This window comes from Maniola hyperantus, chromosome 5 (genome assembly GCF_902806685.2).
Source record: "Maniola hyperantus chromosome 5, iAphHyp1.2, whole genome shotgun sequence".
Taxonomy (NCBI): Eukaryota; Metazoa; Arthropoda; class Insecta; order Lepidoptera; family Nymphalidae; genus Maniola; species Maniola hyperantus.
This window is the reverse complement of record NC_048540.1, coordinates 15360096-15381823: the sequence shown is the minus strand read 5'-3', so window position 1 is coordinate 15381823 and position 21728 is coordinate 15360096. Positions and strand designations below refer to the sequence as shown.

General features: G+C 37.7%; 1 protein-coding gene across 2 annotated transcripts in view; it reads left to right on the top strand.

Moving 5' to 3' along the window:
* Window positions 1-21728, top strand: part of Grip (Glutamate receptor interacting protein) — a 377891-nt gene that overhangs the window by 110014 nt on the left and 246149 nt on the right. For both annotated transcript variants that reach the window (XM_034968807.2, XM_069498721.1), the window contains one exon: window positions 4023-4197. In XM_034968807.2, the coding sequence (XP_034824698.1) occupies window positions 4098-4197 (100 nt within the window). In that variant the 5' untranslated portion in view covers window positions 4023-4097. The remainder of the gene's footprint in view (window positions 1-4022; window positions 4198-21728) is intronic.

The window sequence follows — 21728 nt, the reverse complement described above, 5'->3', positions numbered from 1 at the left end:
GACCACCTAGTTGGTGAGCGGCCTCTCGGTCTTTTGCCCTCCGTGTTGCCCGTCACTATGAGCTTTTCTAAGCTGTCGTCCCCCCGCCGTATGATCTCTATAAGACTCTATAAGACAATCTCTATAAGCTTACCTATATGAGATGACATTCCGAGCTAGGCAGCAATGTCGCGCCAGCAATGTAGCGGAACATTTACGCACGGGCGGACAGACACGACGGCCTTATAAGGGTTCCGTTTTTCCTTTTGAGGTACGGAACCCTAAAAATGACAACGTCAGAATTTCCACCGAATAAAAATCAGAGTAGGTATAGATTTGATTGAATATCGGGTACCATAAACTGCTAAAACCATAACCCTCCAGTTAACGGTTGGGTAAAAAAGAGCTTTAATAGAATTTAATTAGGTTGCAAACTCTTCGATCAGTCGAACTCGGACTTTTGTAGCGAAATGGCTAATGCGATTTCTCCAAGACTTGAGTGTAGAATACTAAACACTACATTTTCTTTAAGAACTAGCTTTTCTAAAAATCTAGCTATACAGATAAGAGCTCTAGAGAAAAGAGAAATACTTCTCAGTTCTCACTTAACGTGTATTCACGAAAAGTAATTTAGAAATTCTATAAATCTTTTTCGCAAAGCGTAGGTGACCCCAAACGCGCTCTTCAGCATTTTCTATACAAACGTAATTTGATTCTCATTGGAATCTATATATATAAAAGGAGAAGGTGACTGACTGACTGACTGACTGACTGACTGACTGACTGACTGACTGATCTATCAACGCACAGCCCAAACTACTGGACGGATCGGGCTGAAATTTGCCATGCAGATAGCTATTATGACGTAGGCATCCGCTAAGAAAGGATTTTTGAAAATTCAACTCCTAAGGGGGTGAAATAGGGTTTTGAAATTTGGTAGTCCACGCGGACGAAGTCGCGAGCATAAGCTTGTCTAAATATATGAAAGGAAAAGGTGACTGACTGACTGACTGATCCATCAACGCACAGCTCAAACTACTGGACGGATCGGGCTGAAATTTTGCATGCAGATAGCTATTATGACGTAGGCATCCGCTAAGAAAGGATTTATGAAAATTCAACCCCTAAGGGGGTGAAACAGGGGTTTGAAATTTGTGTAGACCACGCGGACGAAGTCGCATGCATAAGCTAGTTGGAATACTAAGCACATAACTAGGTACTTACGAACTCAATCTAAATAAATGTAAAAGGAAAAGGTGACTGATTGACTGACTGACTGATCTATCAACGTACAGCTCAAACTACATTCATTGAGTTTGATTGGTTTCATATTCGAATATTGTATGAAAAAGGAGGATAAAAATAAATTTGAAAAACGTTTAATGTTACCGGACGAAAGCGTTTGGTTTCATTGAACGTTATTCCCATAGTCAAATAATGCGCAAACTTTTCATCAAGCGTAGATTAGTTAACACGGGAACTACGGGTAGGTATATGTAGATAGTAAGTATTCGTACCGGAAACGGAATTGCTAATTAGACGATGTGGATGCTAAAACTGAAACTGTGCTCGAGTTGAGGCTTCACTGCCAGTGCAACCGTGATGAGTAAGTTAGTTAGTGATTATAATTTAGATTATTCAACTCTTCCTTTTACTAACGTAATACCGGTTTTTAATACGGGGATAAACCGTTCCGGATTTTTTTTTAAAATATTATAGACCAGCGCTTGGCTGCAATCAGACCTGGTGGCGAGTGATGATGCAGCCTAAGATGGACAGGTCTCTACTCAGGATGAAAATGGTTAAGCCGTAGTCCACCACGCTAGAAAATGCGGATTGGCAGAATTCACGCATCTTTGAAAACATTAGGTATCTCAAATATGCAGGTTTCTACACGATGTTTTCTTTATAGCACATAACTCAGAAAAGTTAGGGATGCGTGCCTACGAGCGATGTTCTAAATCAGAGGCCGAAGTCACCACTAGGTCATAATCATCGCTTTTTTACTGTATATCTCTTTTTTCCTTAGTTATTCAACACCTTAGTCCGTGCCTTAGTGGTCTTGAGAAAATCACATTAACAATTTCGTAGCGCCCGCAGTCCGTAGTCCGAGGCACTCCAGTGAACGAATAGTTTCTACCGAAATAAAATTCCCTTCCAAGCTCCTTTTGTTATGAGCAAATGGAGTATTCTAGTTATTTTTCAATTCGGGAAAATATTTTATGAAAGTTACACAATTTTTATAGCAACAGGTTATAATAATAAAAGTGTTCTGTACACGGAACAGTTCTGTTCCGTGGTTCTGTACCCGTAGTACAAGATTTTACGTCTCACCAAACCAAACCAAATTTGAGAGTCGAAATACTTCCGCGTTACAGTAAAATGGACCTAAACAGCCTTGAATTGAAGTCAAATATTCAATGTCACTGATTTTAATTTCGCAATGTTTCCGCTTGGAGCGCTGGCTGTAGAAGTGTAGACAAACTTGAGCTTTAAAACAAGGCATTTAAGATCCAGTTTACTGTAACGCGGAAGTATTTCCACTCTCGAATTTGGTTTGGTTTGGTGAGACGTAAAATCTTGTACTACGGGTACTGTATTTTTGTGTACCCGCGACTTCGTTTACGTGGATTTAGGTTTTTAAAAATCCCTAGAGAACTCTTTGATTTTCCGGGATAAAAAGTAGCCTATGTCCTTCCCCGGGATGCAAGCGCTATCTGTACCAAACTTTGTCAAAATCGGTTGAATGGATGGGTCGTGAAAGGCTAGCAGACAGACACACTTTCGCATTTATAATATTAGTATGGATTATGGATTGAAAGCTTCTTTGTCTCGCTAACAAGTTTGTTCGTCAGCTTATTTTCCAGAGCAATAATAAGTGGGTTATTTTATTCAGAGCATGACTTAGTTTAAGTTAGTTGGAAGAATGAATCAGCGTTTGTCTCACTTTGTCACTGCGGCGCCATATCTATTGAATCATGTCGAATTGTTGTTTTCCTTTTGTAATTATCTTATGCTGAAAGTAGTACCTACACTCGGAATCACTATCATCATCAATATCATCTAACTTATTATAAATGCGAAAGTGTGTTGGTTTGTTGGTTTGTCCTTCAATCACGTCGCAACGGTTCAACGGATTGACGTGATTTTTTGCATGGGTATAGATAAAGACCTGGAGAGTGACATAGGCTACTTTTTATGCCGGAAAATCAAAGAGTTCCCACGGGATTTTTAAAAAACCTAATTCCACGCGGACGACGTCGCGGGCATCAGCTAGTTATTACTAAACTAGGTAAAAATACACTAAAAATTTTAATCTACGCGGACGAAGTTGCGGACATCAGGTAGTTAAAAATAAATCCGTAAGTATATAAATGACAAATGCCTAATAATGAAAATCATAATGTATGCAATATCCGTTCGTCACAGACCAGTAGTTCTTACGACGAAGACGATACGCTCCCGTGAAAACAATGCGTATGCGCAAGTATAAAAATGATTGATATTCAATCTAAATCCTTTTGTATGTAAATACTTGTGTATGTGTAAATGTTGTTGGTTAGTCAAATAAAAAAAAATAATAATAAAAAAAAATAAAAAAATGCCCGCGACTTCGTCTGCGTGGATTTAGGTTTTTGAATAATCTCGCGGGAATTCTTTGATTTTCCGGGATACAATGTAGCCTATGTCTTTCCCCGGGAAAGAGCCTCAATAGCTCAACCGGTAAAGGAGTGGACTGAAAACCGAAAGGTCGACGGTTCAAACCCCGCCCGTTGCACTATTGTCGTACCTACTCCTAGCACAAGCCTGACGCTTAGTTGGAGAGGAAAGGGAAATATTAGTCATTTAACATGGCTAATATTCTTTAAAAAAAAAAAAAAAAAGATGGATGGATGGATGGATGATGGATGATATATAGATATAATGTATGGATGGCACCCAGAATGCTGTTGTGACTGCTACGAAAGCGCTGTAGAACTGAGGTCATCTTCACGGTCGAAGTGACAGAAACATGTTCTTAGAATATTTTCTTATTGTTTCAGATTGCGTGCTGATCAAACAGTGTTGTTTGAAGTGTTGAGTGATGGAGTCGAGTGACGTGTAGCTATGAGGCCAAGATGAAGCTGTGGAAGAGCCTCAAGATATCGATAGGCAAACCTGATGCCAAGGGGTACCCGCAGGGGCTCCCGCAGTGGGGGCAGGGCTACGAACTAGATGGTGAGTTTTATAATTTTTATGATTGTGTTTTTACCTACACTTCAAGGAAATTACTAAATAATTTTAAATACATATCAAAAATTGCTTCATCATTATCATCATGATCAACCCATCACCGGCTCACTACAGAGCACGCGTCTCCTCTCAGAGTGAGAAGGGGTTTGGCCATAGTCTACCACGCTGGCCATGTGGGGATTTGTAGACTTCACACACCTTTGAGAACATTATGGATAACTCTCAGGCATGCAGGTTTCCTCACGATGTTTTCCTTCACCGTTAAAGCAAGCGATATTTAATTAATTAATTAAAACGCACATAACTCCGAAAAGTAAGAGGTGCGTGCCCGGGATCGAACCCCCGACCTCCGATTAGAAGGCGGACGTCCTAACCACTAGGCTATCACAGTGCAAAAATTGCGTAACCGGCAGGAATCGAACCTGCATCTTCTGGGTTCGCGCCCAATGCCTTGACCACTCGCCACGGTTTTGCTTACTGCCAGTGACGAAATTAGTGGCATCGGGCGCGAACCCAGAAGATGCAGGTTCGATTCCTGCCGGTAACGCAATTTTTGGGATGTATTTCAAATTAGATGGTGAGTCTGAGAGTCAGCGCATACAAACAGAGTGGAGTGGAGTGGAGCCGAGTCTTATTGATATCTAGATGACACCCGCGACTTCGTCCGAGTCCGGGATAAAAAGTAGCTTATTTGTTAAGTCGGGTTATAAGCTATCTCCATTTCAAATTTCAGCCGAATTAGTTTTGTAGTATTCAATATTTAAAAAAAAAATATATACAACTTAAACTCAGCTTTATGAACTTTTACATATTTTACATAATATACTTACATAATTTTACTTTTATATATACTTTTGGTGATAATAAAAAGAATACCCGGCTGAGTTTGTTGTGGGTACTTCTCAGACCTGGGTGCGTTTGGAATCCTCAAAGCTTTAATTTTAAGTTTGCGTAATAATTATCACCACTATATCTTACAAATCCAACATCTGACTATCAAAAAGAGTAATTTATAAACCATTTGACCTTGACTTTGACATACCTACCGTTGAAATTTATATTCTGAAACAAGCCATTATTTAAAAAAAATACATTCGAAAATGGCGCCTTACAGCCACCATACAGGCTTTTTATTCCGGAGGGTTCAGACATGTACATCTATAAATAATTACTAGGACTATTTGAGTTATATTAGGTAAGTTGTTATCAAGAGAGACTCCGCGCCTCTGCTCTGGTGATGTGCGTTGTGCCTAAGTAAGACCAATCGCAAGACGGTAGTGGAACCACTCTTTCCAACTCAGAACTTAATTAAACTAAAATAAAGCGAAACAAAAAGAGAGAAGTAAACTAGGCAATCAGGTCTACACCTAAAAGCTTTCAAATTAAGGTGGATATAACTACTTTTAAAAAATAACTCTTAATGCACTTAGTTTCGTTGTTGTACAGGAATAATGGTACTAAAAAGCTTTTAAATGGAATAACTTTTGAGGTACGTATTCAACTAACACCTAAGCCTTTTTAACTCTGATTTATGTTTCTTTGTTATGTAATAAATCCATATTAAACACAATTCTTTATTCTTCTGAATTTCCTAGCGTATTTTCCGGATCTTAATCCGCTGGTCGATTCCAAAAAAGCTGCATCAAACATTAGTATCAATCATTAATTAATTAGGCTAGATCGTACCTAGTTCAATGAGGAGGTTTCCAGGCAACAGAAAATTTTCATAGATGGCGCTGAATTTTATAACCACTAAAGATGAAAAATAATACCTAATAATATGATCTATGCTTTAATGTTTAGGTCGTGTCAATAAATGAGATAGATGAAGAGTAAGAGCTAACGTGCACTGCAATTTTCCTTACGTTTCTTCCCCACAAAATCTGTGAACTATAATATAGAAGTAATTAATTAATTTCGCATCCGATTTAAATTTAAAAATTTAAACATAGATGATATAGATATAGGTATTATTTTTCATCTTTAGTGGTGGAAGTTTTCAGCGCCATCTATGAAAATTTTCTCGAACGTTGCCAGGAAACCTCCTCATTGATTGGCACTCAGTACTTAATCCATACTCCATACTTACTTCCTAATATTATTAATATGCGTAAAAATGTCTGTCTATCTGTCGGTCTGTCTGCTAGCCTTTCACGGCCCCACATTTTAACGAATTATGATAAAATTTGGTACAGACATAAAGCTTGCATTCCGGAGAAATTACCACATATCTAATTTTATTAGTTAAAAGCTAGATACAAGAGTAAAAAATCCAGTATATGTGAATACATTTTTTACCTGCTAAAACTGTATTTTTAAGACAACATTCTAATTTTGACAACGCAATGCAAGAGGTCTTTTAAAATAGCAAGAAAACTTTAATCTAGGTTGGGTTTCGGTTGGGTTCTATATTTAAATTTAAGCAGAGACAAAAAATGGACGTAGCGTAACATAAAATGTTAATTTTAGCATATTTTAGTGTAAAGTAAACAGTTGAAAAGGAAGCGGTTACGAAGATTTATGAAAATGGCCGCCATTTCTCCACAGTCCGTGAGAGCGCGGCTTAATGGGCAGCTCGCGGATTTAATAATTGCTCGTAGGATAAAACTAAGACGTTTTAAAATATCTAGACTTTTCCACAATAGTTGTGCTGTTGCATTTCGATTTTTTTTATTGGATGACAAGTTGGAGTCTATCTATCGTTAGTTGAGAGTGGTTATTAGCGTTTTTTGAAACCTGCAACATTTTTTATCCCGGAGGATTTTATCAAAGAGTTCCCACGTGATTTTTTAAACCTAAATTGTCTTCGCTCAGACCTCAACCCTACCTATCATCACACAAATCTGGTGCGGACAGGCCGATGTTCCGGTAGTAGTAATAGGAAATTAAATCAGTTCATTTGTATGGAGTGTCAGAAGTGATTATGATAATCTGCCTAGGTCATTATTAATTAAAAACAAACTATAAATATGACGGCCCTATTGTATTAAATCAACTAACGTTGTTAATTAAGCTTGCCATAATTTGTGACATCTAGCTATTATTTCTCTTATCGCGTTTAATGTATGGTAATGAAACAACGTTTAAACTCATTCATTTCCGCCAAATCATTAGTTGGCTAACACGCACGAAAACAAAACGCCACAAAAACAAGAACAAAAGTGAAAATGTTATCCTTTTGAAACGAAAATTTTCGAATAAGTGAAACGGTCGATTTAATTCAATGTAGCCAACGAGGGGTCTTTTCAGGAATTCCGCAGGTTTTAACAAAAAAGCCGAAAACAAAACTCCCTTTATTCGTCTCTTTTGTTGGGTGTCCCCTACAATTGTTTTGTGAGTCACAAGTATGCCTAGTTTACACTGAACGAATTGCTTGGAAGAGGAATTTCGGCCTTCTTTAGTAAAAAACCGGATAAGTGCGAGGTGACTTACATGGAGGGCGTTCCGTACGATGTATTCATCGAATTTGTGGTTACGTCTAAAATATGTTCATAAACAAATAATATAAAACGGCTTTGCTTGAAGATTCTAAAACAGATTTTGATTTATTTTTACGTACAGCAGTTTTTGATTTATGTCGAAAAAATACGACTGTTGTGCGGAATATTCGATGCGCAATTCTGACTCGCGCTTGGCCGGTTTTGGGTTGATTCCGGCCTCTTGAACTTTAAGTAAATAAATACAAGAGTAAATAAACAAGAACTTATAAAAAGAAAAAGTTTTTTGCCGTACATCCAAGCCAAGTCAATATTTTTAACCTTCGGCGACATGTTGGCAATGAATTTTTTCCGTTACTACTCTGGAATCCAATATCGCGCCACCCACGAAACAATGTCTGAGATTGAAATGATTCTGCAATTTCGCCCGAGACGGCCTCTGAATATGCTTCTTATTTATATTCTAGACACAAACAGACTAAAACTGAATTTCAATTTAAAATAACGGAAATGCAAAGGCATGCGTTTTTCCCACTGTATATTATAAGTAACACTTTTCAATAAATCTATTCTTTTCATATTTTTGAATGGTTCTGTCCCCTTAAACTTTAAACTAATAAATACAGGAACAAATAAACAAAGGCTTACAAAAAGAAAAAGTTTTTTACCGTATGTATCCAAGTCAATATTTTCAACATTCGGCGACATGTTGGCAATGAATTTTTTCCGTTACCACTCTGGAATCCAATATCGCGCTACCCACGAAACAATGTCTGAGATTGCAATGATTCCGCAATTTCGCCCGGGACGGCCTCTGAATATGCTTCTTTATATTCTGGACGCAAACAGACTAAAACTGAATTTCAATTTAAAATAACGGAAATGCAAAGGCATGGTTTTCCAACTGCATAAATAATATTTTTGATTTAAAATAATATATTTTTCAGGGACGCACGAAATGTTTTACGTCATCATTCCTCATACGCATGAACTAAGGTTTGAAATACTCTTCCACGATCTGAGTTTCCTACCAATTACAACCCGGGTAACTTTAAAACAACAGTGAATAGGCATCTTCTAGGTAAACGCGTCCCATCTCAGGCCTCATCATCACTTTCCATCAGGTATGATTGTGGTCAAGCGTTTGCCTATAATGAATTTAAATAAAGCCTGAGAGAAATCCCGTACTCAGTAATGGGCTGGCGATGGGTTGTGATAATAATGATGATGAAGGAATGATTAATTTTATTAGGTTTCGATTAATTTTTTCAGCTTGTTAGATTTTGTAACACATACCTAGACTCCACAATTAGCAACAAAACTAGCCAAATGCTTATAAAATTCTCCGCCCAGAGCCTTGAACATTTAATGGTATAACCAACAAATTTCGAAAACATCCTTCCCAAAGCAATTTCCCAGTAAAATGGGTGCATTAAAACTCCACAGTGGTTTAGTGGAGAATTATCCCGAGCCCGAGTGGCTTGAGAGGGAAGTTGGACGGAAGTTTTTCGAAAATATTAGCGAAGTAAATTAGAACCGAAAGTTGAAAATTTAGAGTTTCAGAGCACAAGATGGGTATATCACGGCGAATTTTTGTTCGCAACTTTATTTGCGTAAACTTTCGAATAATCTTGTAGATATAACTTAATAGATATTATTAAAAAGCTGTGATAGCCTATTGGTTAGGACGTCCGCCTTCCAATCGGAGGTCTGGGGTTCGATCCCAGGCACGCACCTCTAACTTTTAGGAGTTATGCGCGTTTTAAGTAATTAAATATCACTTGGTTTAACGGTGAAGGAAAACATCGTGAGGAAACCTGCATGCCTGAGAGTTCTACATAATGTTCTCAAAGGTTTGTGAAGTCTACCAATCCGCACATGGCCAGCGTAGTAGACTATGGCCAAAACCCTTCTCACTCTGAGAGGAGACCCGTGCTCTGTAGTGAGCCGGCGATGGGTTGATCATGATGATGATGAATCAAGTTAATATTGCAGTTAGGTTATTATATATATATATATATATATATATATTTAATAGATATAGCGAGCAAACGAGCAGGCGGGTCACCCGATGTTAAGTGATTACCGCCGCCCATGAACATTTGCAGCACCAGAGGAGCCGCCGATGCGTTGCGTTGCCGGCCTTTTAGGAATTTGTTGGTCCGCCCCTTGAATAACCCCATGTTATAATCTAGTGGGAACACCGCCGATGGGAGTTGGTTCCACAGTTTGCACGTGCGTGGAAAGAAGGATCTGGCGCAGCGGACGGTCGAAGTGCACCAGACACCCAGATGGTGAGGGTGAAATTCCTTACGGTGGCGCGCGGTGCGGTTGTAGAAAAAAGAGGGTGGAAAGGGTATAAAATAAAATAAAATTTATAAATACAAAATCCGATTGGTTTTAAAAGCCATTGACAGCCAATCTCAAAAGCGAAATGAAGATGGATCGGATTTATTAATAAGTGAATGGAGAGAAAATCCAGTTTGGTTGCTCACACGATTCAATTTGATTTGATTTGATCTGATGGGCACGATAAGTAAGAAAATACTTTTATTGAAATGAAACCCACCTTAGGCGCGTTGGGCGATTTTGTGGTGGGTAAAACTAAAAACCTCAAACAATGGGTCACTACAGACAATGGGTTTTGGCCATAGTCTACCATGCTGCCCATGCGCGGATGAGTAAACTTCACACACCTTTGAGAACATTATGGAGAACTCTCAGGCATGCAGGTTTCCTCACGATGTTTTTCTTCACCGTTAAAGCAAGCGATGTTTAATTACTTAAAACGCACATAACTCCGAAAAGATAGAGGTGCGTGCCCGGGATCGAACCCCCGACCTCCGATTAGAAGGCGGACGTCCTAACCACTAGGCTATCACACCTAGTAGGCACAGTGGCGGCATTAGGAGATGAAAATTGAAATTACGCGTTGAAGATTTATCAGTACCCTTATTATAAATGCGAAAGTGTGTTTGTTTGTTGGTTTGTTGGTTTGTTGGTTTGTCCTTCAATCACGCCGCAACGGTGCAATGGATTGACGTGATTTTTTGCAAGGGTATAGCTAAAGACCTGGAGAGTGATATAGGTTACTTTTTATTTATAATAACATAATTTTTGTAAGACAAAATATTCTTAGTTACAAGAAAATTGGTGATCTACACAATAGGCTAACTAGAAACAAAGACAAGCTTGCAGCTCCTACCTTCCGCCTCAGGAAAGTCCAAAAGTCATTTGTGGGTATGGGTATTACCTTTTATAATAAAATCCCGCAAACTATTTTGGACTTACCTTTGCACAAGTTTAAAAAATCTATTAAAAATATGCTCCTGAAAAAAGCATATTACACAATTATTGAAGATTATCTAAATGATAAAAGAGCGTGGATTTGACCTGCAGCTCGTTCCAGCAACGCACAAGACTGCAAATACTATTTTATACATGGCATAATCTTGTACCTATATCAAATATTTGAAAAGAGCAACCGCCGAGTTTCTTGCTGGTTCTTCTCGGTAGGAAAGTCATTCCGAACCAGTGGTAGATGCATCCGACTATTCGTAAGTACTTGTAAAAGTTTATACTAATAAAAAAGATTTTTATTTTATTTTATTTTTATTTTATCTCGGAAAATTAAAGAGTTCCCACGGGATTTTTAAAAACCTAATTCTACGCGGACGAATTCGCGGGCATCAGCTAATAAGTCATAAAAACGTCACACAAACCCTTTGTGGAGGTTACAGGGGTTTGTAATAACCGAAACATTGTGTCTGCTGGAAATAAGCTGAGGCTTATTTTGTACGGTTTTGGCTGAATGGATAATTTCGGCATCATTATCCCGCGGGATTAAGATTTTTTTGAATGGAAAGTAAACAGTTTACATTTTAGAAGCTTTGATGAACAAAGTAGGTACAAATGTAATACTAGCTTATGCTCGCGACTTCGTGCGCGTGGACTACACAATTTCAATCCCCTATTTTACCGCCTTAGGGATTAAATTTAGCGGATGCCTACATCATTAGCTATCTGCATGCCAAATTTTAGCCCGATCCGTCCAGTAGTTTGAGCTGTGCGTTGATAGATCTTTTTTTTTTAAAGAATATTAGCCATGTTGAATGACTAATATTCCCCTTTCCTCTCCAACTAAGCGTCAAGCTTGTGCTAGGAGTAGGTACGACAATAGTTCAACAGGCGGGGTTTGAACCGTCGACCTTTCGGTTTTCAGTCCACTCCTTTACCTGTTGAGCTATTGAGGCTCTAAGATCAGTCAGTCAGGCACCTTTTCCTTTTATATATTTAGATTTTAATTCAGGTGATTTACTATCAGTCAAGATCTCGATCAAGCGGAAACCTGTCGAAGATGAAAATATCGTTCATTTATTTTCCGGCCTCAGATGTGCGTAAGTCAAACCGCATCTAATTTGATGCTGCTAGTCCGTGACAAGATGAAAGGGCAGCGAAGGGAAAGCCAATTTGGAATTTTCCGGAGGCACCGTATCAGCGAATTTATAAGACAAAATTAATAAGCGTTACCTTAAGGCAGTGGTCCGACCGCCGACGATGAACGAGAAACAAGAGAAACAACCAAGAAACAATTGGCGATCAGCGGGAAGCGAGTGTGTAGTTTCGATAGTTTTGTCGCCGGGCTATAAGCGAGTGTGCAAGTGCGACGAGCGATTACTTGCGCCATTCGCCCGCGGTCGCTCAGTCCTGTGCAAACCTCATGTGAGCGAGCATCGCTGAACGAGAATCGCTGAGTGAGTTTATTTTTGAAAGCTCGTCGTTCAGCGACAAAACTAGTAAAGCGAGTCGTCGCCGGCAGTGTGAACAGTCAGAGAGCAACTTTTGATATATGCATAATATTCTCTTTCGTTTACGAAAGGCATTCCGAACCAGTGGTAGATGCATCCGACTATTCGTAAGTGCTTGTAAAAGATTATACGAATAAAAAAGATTTTTATTTATTTTTATTTATTTATTTACACGGAATGTACATTTATGAGAGAAATTTGTCGAAAGTTAATTGTTTTCTCGCCGGCTGTCGGACCACTGCCTTAAGTATATAAAGCCGTGATACTCCGCCCCCTATTCGAGAGGTCAGGGGTTAGATCCTGTGCCCGCACTTCAAACTTTTCGGAGTACTGTGCGTTTTAAGCGATTAATGGTACTGATTCTAAGCACACCTAAATTTTAGAGTATTTGCATCCTCTTCTCAATAATGCAATATGAAAAGGATAGACACAGTTTGACAGTGGCACCGATTCTAAGCACAACCTAATTTTAGAGTATTCGCACCCTCTTCTTACTATTGTAATATGAAAAGGACAGAAGCAGTTTGACATTTCTAAATTTAATTTTTAGATGGTAAAACCCGTGATTTTAGCACGCACTCGCGAACCTACTGTTTAAATTTGTATTGTGCACTAAAATTCAGAGTCTTTAAATGTGAAAGTCATGTTCCGTTCCTTTTTTAGCATTAGTAAAAAGAAAAGGATGCAGATACTCTAAATTTAGTTTAGAGAGAGACTAGAGAATCGGGGCCAGTGTCAAATTTAATTTAGCGCTGTCAAACCTCGTGCCTTTACGCGCCAGTTGCGAGCCTATTGTTTAAAATTGTAAGAGTCTTTAAATGTAAAATTCATGTTCTTTACTTTTTTAGCAATATGAAGAAGAAAAAGATTCAGATTCTCTAAATTTAGTTTAGAGAAAGACAACAGAATCGGCGCCATTATCACTTGTTTAAACGGTTTAAATATTAATCACGCCGACAAAGTCATTTTTCGATTTCTAGATCCGTTTGTAAAATATGATGTTTTAAAGTGCTAATTTTTATTAGAGTCAGGTGTCCCCCCCCTCCACTGTTAGCCAAATGGTAGTATATAGGAACGTGAAACAGTTCACAGCAGTAGTATATATAATCAATTTTAAAGGAAAACTATCATGGCTAAGTAGGGTTCACAGGTTAAGGAGTTAAGTCTGTTTTTCGAGGTTAATTATTGTGACTACGGAACCCTATACCGGCCGGTTTTATAAAATAACGTAAGTCTGGCATACGATGGCTAGCTCTTTCTATCAAGTCTTTCTTTAAAAAAAAACACGAAAACCAGTCTTGCTATCCAACAACAAAATGTTAAAATATTCAGAGTCGACGTGATTCAACAAAGCAAAATAATATGTTGGCTGGCGCTTTAAAATATTATAAAATATTACTTGTAATCCAGAATTTAGGAAGACATGCGACATTTCCAAGGCAGTCTTTTTGCATTTTATCTTTTGTCGGGAACAAACTGAAACTTTTGCATACCCGTTGTTCAAAAGAAAATGTCTTTTAGAACATGGTACCTATTTTGCATTTTTATTTGTGCTAAATAATAGATTATGCCCGCGGCTTCGTCTGTGTTAGTTTGAACTCTTGGATTTTCTGGGAACTCTTTGATTTTCCGGGATAAAAAGTAGCCTATGTTACTCTACGTCCTTTCAACTATCTCTAAGCCAAAATTCAAGTGGATTGGTTGCTGAGCTTGGGCGTGAAGGAAAAAAGGTCAAACAAATAAACAAACAAACACACTTTCGCATTTATAATATTAGTACAATATTTGTAAGATAATATTAATCGTAATCTTAATCCTAATAATATTATAAAAGTGAAAGTGTGGATGTTTGGATGTTTGTTACTCAATCACGCAAAAACTACTGGACGGATTTGGATGAAATTTGGAATGGAGATAGATTATACCCTGGATTAACACATAGGCTACTTTTTATCCCGGAAAATCAAAGAGTTCCCGCGGGATTTAAAAAAATGTAATTCCACGCGGTTGAAGGCGCGGATCAGCTAGTAATAATAAATTGATTTGAAATTGAAGCACAACTGATTAAAACAAAACTACCCTATTTAATTTTAATTAATAAATTAATCTAAGGTTTATTTTTTTATTTTCAGGGATACACCATGTCCCAAGTTAATACGATACTGTCCGACGGTCGGCGTCACCTCCGATAGATTTAATTAAAGAGTAACAGCCACCGTCCCTCACGTAACCTATAAAATGAAGCCTGCTACTTTATGGCCTTGTGTACTGATTGAAAACTGGATACCTATTGTTGTTGCCTACGCTGTAGCTGACGCAACAAGGTACAAAAATTGACAATGAGGCCGATTCTCTTGTACACAATCTCCAAACTAAACTAAATTAACAGGTCCAAACCTGCTGCTACCCTTTTCCGCAAGCAACATTATGACAGGGATAGCAATAGATTTAGACGTGTGATTTAAGTTTAGTTTAGAGATTGTGTATATGGGAATCGGCCCCTATGGCGCCGGTTCTCTTGTCTTTTTCTAAACTAAATTTAGACTATCTACATCTTATTCTTTTTAATATTGCTAAAAAGGGACGGAACATGAATTTTACATTTAAAGACTCTAAATTATTAGTGCACGCTACAAATTTAAACAATAGGCTCGCGACTGGCAGCTAAAGTCACGAGGTTTGACAGCTCTAAATTAAATTTTAAACTGTCAAACTGTATCTGTCCTTTTCTAAATGCATTAGTAAGAAGAGGATGTGAATACTCTAAAATTTAGGTGTGCACAGGATCAGTACCAATAACTAAATAAAAACCTGCTGCCACCAAGCTGTGATAGCCAAGTGGTTAGGACGTCCGTCTTCTTATCGGAGGTATGAGGGAATGATTTGTATAGTAATTAGATAAGGATAAGTTTTATTGTAATATTTTCAATTCATTTTTTTTTTAATTATTTGTTGTTACAGCGGCTATAGAAATACATATTCTTCTAGTTACTTAATCTAAAGATTATTGAAATCAATTTAAGCTGTGGCCCAAAAAAAAAAAATTGTGTGAAAATTTCAACTCTCTACCTATTAGTACAGTTCATGAGATACAGCCGATGACGGACAGACAGACAGAACGGATGGACTGATAGCGTATGCTTAGTAGTAGGTAGGGTCCCGTTTGGGATGTCCACCACAACTCACATTTATTTTATTAAATCTTGCGTATGAGATAAGTGTTTTGTATTCTTTTCCCATTCGTGAGAAGTAACTTACAAGAGCTCTTATTTGATTTATTAATATCAGCGATAATGGATAGCTGTTATGGAAGTTTTCGCAAATATACACATAGTAGGTAGGTATATCCAAGTATATGATACATGATTTATTCAGACAAATGTCTGGATAGATGACTATGTTTTAAAAGCATATTATACATAATATTATGGTTATGTCTGCCTTGAAAAAATCTGTTATAACTCTTTGATTTTCCAGGAAAAAAAGTAGCCTATACTAAGTAAGACAGCAGATTTGTAGAGCAGTGGGGCCGATTCTCTTGTACACAATCTCTAAACTAAACTAAATTAACGGATCTAAGTCTAGTGCTATCCTTTTCCGCAAGCAACATTATGAAAGGATAGCAATAGATTTAAACGTGTCATTGTAGTTTAGTTTAGAGTTTGTGTACAACGGAATTAGCCACACTGTCTGTGTGGTGGAGACCGACAAAACGTCATATAGGTATGAGTGACAGAGACAACGCTCTACAAAGCCGAAATGTCATTCTAAAGGGCGATGTACATTACGATGGCCGCGTACTGTACTAACGTTTAATTATTTTTTTGTAACTTTGAATACTAAAAAAAGTTATACATATAAGTAAGTTATAATATAAGGTAATGATTATAAATTACTCTAAAAGGTTATATATTATATTTTCTTAGGTTTCTATAAATGATTACTTCTACATTTCTATAATATAACTTAAGAAAAACCACAACTTCAATAAAGTAAGTATGCAACATCTCAGCTGTCCCGGAAAATATATAATAATACAAAGATTGGAAGAATCACAAAAGAATGGCTTTTCTCACAAAGAAATACTGCCCTAAATGAAAAACCGGTCAAGTGCGAGTCGGACTAGAACACGATGGGTTCCGTATCATGGTATAAGATATAACACTATGTACTTTTTAATTTGCATGGCGGCCATTTTAAAATTCGCTATCTTAGTTTCTTTCATTTTATGTTATGGCGGCAAGAATAATCAATCATCAATACTTATATCAATACTTATAATAAAACTGTAACAGGTCAAATTCTGTACATTGAAGATATTTTGAAATTTTTTTTTCGAGGGCACTCTATAATCGATACTGAACCCAAAACTGTAATTTTTTTCATTTTTGTCTGTCTGTCTGTCTGTCTGTCTGTATCACGGCCGCGCATCACGCTGAAACTACTGAATGGATTCCAATGAAACTTGGTACGATTTGAGGTCATACTATGAGGAAGAATATAGGATACTTTTTATCCCGAAATTCAGCATGGTTCCCGTAGGAGAGGGGACGAAAGTTAAAATGTGTACTGAGTTGTAATTCATTAACGCGTAGTCCGATTTCATTCATTCTTCTTTTGTTAGAAAGGGGATATTTTAAAGATTGTTCCGTAAATATTTCAAGGTCATCGGTTTTTAACCGACTGTCAAAAAGGAGGTGGTTCTTTTTTCTACATCGATTTTTTCGAGGTTTCTGGCCCGATTTGCAAATTTTTTTTTAAATCAACAAAAAAAGTTTACGTCGTGGTCACATAAAAAATTCTGGATTCAACTCCTTAATCCTGATGCTGCAGGGTTACTGCCCGCCTGGGTTATCAAGATTCAGGAAGTGTTCATAGTGAATTCATATTGTAGGTACCAAGCAACGACTTTATTCTCAGACTTCAAGTCTCAACTCCTCAACCCTGATGATGTAACTAAACTATAATGTTTCAGGAACTGCGGATGATGCAAAATTATTTTAGGTACCAAGCATAGGCTACATCACTGAACTTCGGATCCTAACTCCTCAATCCTGATGCTGCAAAGTACTGAAGTCCTAAATCGTGGGGATTTTAGAATTTCTGATAGTGAATTGATATTTTAAAAAAAATTAAAAAATTTGAATCGACTGTTAGGCGAAACGAAGTTCGCAGGGTCAGCTAGTTATAAATACAGTCTATGTACTGTACGCGCCCGAAAGTTAAGTAGGTACCATATAGGTAGGTTTCTTGAGAGACAGACAGATAACAAATTGATCCTCTAAGGGTTACTTTTTAAGGTTCCGTACCTCAAAAGGAAAAACGGAACCCTTATAGGATCACTTTGTTGACTGTCTGTCTGTCTGTCATCTGTCTGTCTGTCAAGAAACCTACAGGGTACTTCACGTTGGCCTTGAATCATGAAATTTAGCAGGTAGGTAGGTCTTATAGCTGACATTAGGAGAAAAATCTGAAAACCGTGAATTTGTGGTTACATCACACAAAAAAAATTAAATTGTGGTCATGAACTAATAATTAGTTTAGTATTTTCAATAATCAAAGTAAGATGACTATATTAAGTGGGGTATCATATGAAATGGCTTCACCTGTGGATTCCAAACAAATTTTTATAATTTTTTATGAATCATAGTTTTTTATGTCGAAAAAATGCGACTGTACTACGGAACCCTCGGTGCGCGAGCCTGACTCGCACTTGGCCTGTTTTTTTAGGTATGGAACCCTAAAAATTTGTGTATTTTATACAAATAATCATCAAAAGAAGCAAATCATAACTGTTTTAACAGCGCCTAATAGATACTGGACAATTAGTATTTTGTGCGACAGAGATACCGCTCTACGAAGCCGAAATTAGCCGAATCTCTTTTTTTAAAGGTCGATGTTCATCACTTTCGGCCGCGTACTGTAAATTTCAAGTCTAATTTTTACGGTTCAAGCGATGTAGCCCGCTGACAGACAGACAGATGGACATACAGCGGAGGCTTAATAATAGGGTCTCGTTTGCACCCTTCGGGTACGGAACCCTACAAATGCAAACTTTCGATGTCACGTAACTTGGAAAGTTGAGCGTGACAAACAAAACAAAGAGACTTGTTTGTGGTTACATAATTTTGAAGTTTCGAGAAGGGATGATAAAAGTTCTCTTCATTCTGTATAGAACAAGCAACAAAAACAATAAACTAGCTATTAAGTATGTAGTTTCTATTATTCACATCATGGTATGGGGGTTTGTGATGCGGTGAGTTCCAAGACTCTTCCGCACAGCTTATCAGCACAGCCTTGAAATATACAGTCCAATTACGAATGTACTTGTACAGAGCATCGGTGGGGTGGGGTGCCCGCTGCACGCAGATTCGCGTAGTCTGCGTGATTGATGGACGAGGGTTTACGTGAGCGTGGTTTTAAATATTTTGTGTCGTTTAGTAAGTTCTATCATAAAATGGTGCATTACTGTTCTGTCTACAGATGCTATACGAATTTTAAACAGAACAAGGGTCTAAAATTTCACCGATTTCCCCGCGATTTTAATCCCAATTTTGTGACAACCCTTGCATATTTGCGTAGGAACACGTATATACCTACACGAGCGGCGGCATCGCTCGACTTCAAAGGCGTCGAACAACTGGTAGTATTCGTTAAACTGTGCTATCAGTCATTCGATTGTCACGTGACCCGAGAAATATACTTAGGGCGTTTGTGCACTCATTCTGCAAAGTGTGGAATCAACTCCCTTCGGCGGTGTTCCCATTAAATTACAACATGGGATTATTCAAGGGGCGGACTAACAAATTCCTCAAAGGCCGGCAACGCATTGGTGGTTCCTCTGGTACTGCAAATGTTCATGGGCGGCGGTAATCACTTAACATCAGGTGACCCACCTGCTCATTTGCTCGCTATTTTTATTAAAAAAAACCGCGAGAGCAAATTGCAAGCGCAAGCCGAAATAATGGAGCACACTTGAGCCAAAAGTTCGAATGATACGTTACAAACACACGTTATAAGTCCCGCAAATTGCTAATGCGCGTGGCCGCCATTTTAATGACGTCAGTACTAGACTGAAGTTTCGAGCTGTTGGTATATTTTTATTTCGGCTGACGTCAAAATGACGTCATTTCGATGTTAATGTGATATGGTTCCAATGCAATAGCAATTGGCAGGACTTACACGAGTCAGTCTGTTGCTTGTATTGTAATAAGATCGCCTCGAATGGTAAATTACAAACGAACAGTACCTACAAATCAATCTCCAGCTTAAAATGGGACGCATCTACCTAGAAGATGCCTAATTATTCTTGTTTTAAAGAGACCCGGATTTTTATTAGACTTTAGCTTTTAAAAGGAGTATGAAAATAGAAGGATTTTCATACATTTAATATATTTTCCATTCCGTCTCATGTTAAGGTGAACCCGTAAATAAAATGGCATGAGGCGGTCTCAGAGTCACGCGTCTCATGGTAATGTATTACGTGACCTCCTGGCTATTGAGCCAATATTGTATCGGCTCCTGGATGCTGACTGATATTCCTCTTTTGTTTATTTTGTCATACTGACATACTAGAGCAGTCATAATAATAGCGACGTGAAAAGTGTCCGGATGTTTTATAAGACACCTTTCTGGTTACAACTTATAAATTCCTCCTAAAATTAATGCATATAAGAAACAAACAATATGCGGAGTTCTATTGCATCTGTCAAAAATTAAATTAAAAAAGAATGGATGGCAATCGGGGTGGCGACACCCCGCACAACCGCACAGACTTCGTGCTAACCCGGTGCGGGATAGCACGGGTGTCGTGTGGGGCTGTCCCCCCACTTCATACCCCGATTACCTCAACCTGTCCCGTACATAGACTGCTAAAATCATATCCCTTCCTTTTGGTTTTTCCATTGTCGGGTAAAAAAGGAATCCTCTTTCCGACTGACCTTTTAGATAATGTATCGGGAAAGCTGAAAGGATAAAAAGGTCTTATTTCCTAAACGATTTACAAAAATGTTTACGACAATTTCGTGAGTTACAATATATTAAATATCATATTGTACGGCGGCGCACGTGGGTAACCTGTTTGCTTTTCACCTAACGATGAGAAAGGTGAGAGGCACGATGATTTTCATTGAAATCAAGCGCGTGAAAAAGGTGTAAGAAAAGTATTCTTAAGAAAAAAAATCTAAATGTATGCTTGCAAAGTACAGATATTTTAACTAATAAATAAATAAACTATGTCTAAAGTTAAATTGTTTTAGAATTTTCACATTCCTAATCTTATTTGTCTACGTCCAAAGTTGTCATAAATTTAGTGTAAAACTAGGAATATTTCGAGGCTTGTAAGAGTATTATAATATATCTTTGGCTCGTAACTTTAAAATCAATATTTTTTCTATATATTAATAAACCTACATAGATAATGGCAAGACAAAAATAGCCCTCCTAAGTTTGTATGAAGAAAGCACTGAATTGCGCCCTCTTAATATTATAAATGCGAAAGTGTGTATGTCTGTTCATCTGCTAGCTTTTCACGGCCCAACAGTTAAACGGATTTTGATGAATTTTGGTACACCTTACATCCCAAGGAAGGACATAGGCTACTTTTTATCCCAGAAAATTAAAGATTTCCCACGGGATTTTTAAAAAACCTAAATCCGCGCGGACGAAGTCGCGGGCATCATGTAGTAAATTAGTAATATAATACCATATTATTGTATCGTTCATTCAGCTAAGTGCGTTACAGTGTAGCCCGTCATTTAATCCGAGTAAATAATTGACGTATAAATAAACAGCGGAAACGTAAAATGCTTGTTTCACTGTAATGGCCATGAATTCCAGCCGGACGAATTGCTCGATTCTTATTTCTTATGCTTTTTGCTCGATGAGTGGGGCCCTAGTGTAAGCGGTGATTATTATTATGTTTAACTATATAATTTGAGTTGCCCGTCTTTCAGTTCTATAAGTTCTTAATTACAGGTTACCTGGAAGAGATCACTTTTGTGATAAGGCAGCTATTTATTATTTTAAATTATTATATTCTCTGTACTTTTATTCTGTAATTTATGCAAGAATAAATCTCGCTTGATCACTATTTTATTTTTAAATCGATTAAAGCACATTAGTATATGTAAAATATTATGTAGGACATTGTTAATTATACGCGGTGGCTTATAGACGGCTATTCGATGTTCGTATGTAGATACACGTTAATTTAAAGCCACACCACTACGGTCGAGGCCAGCAAGACGTAATTGGCAGCTCAATTCAGTTA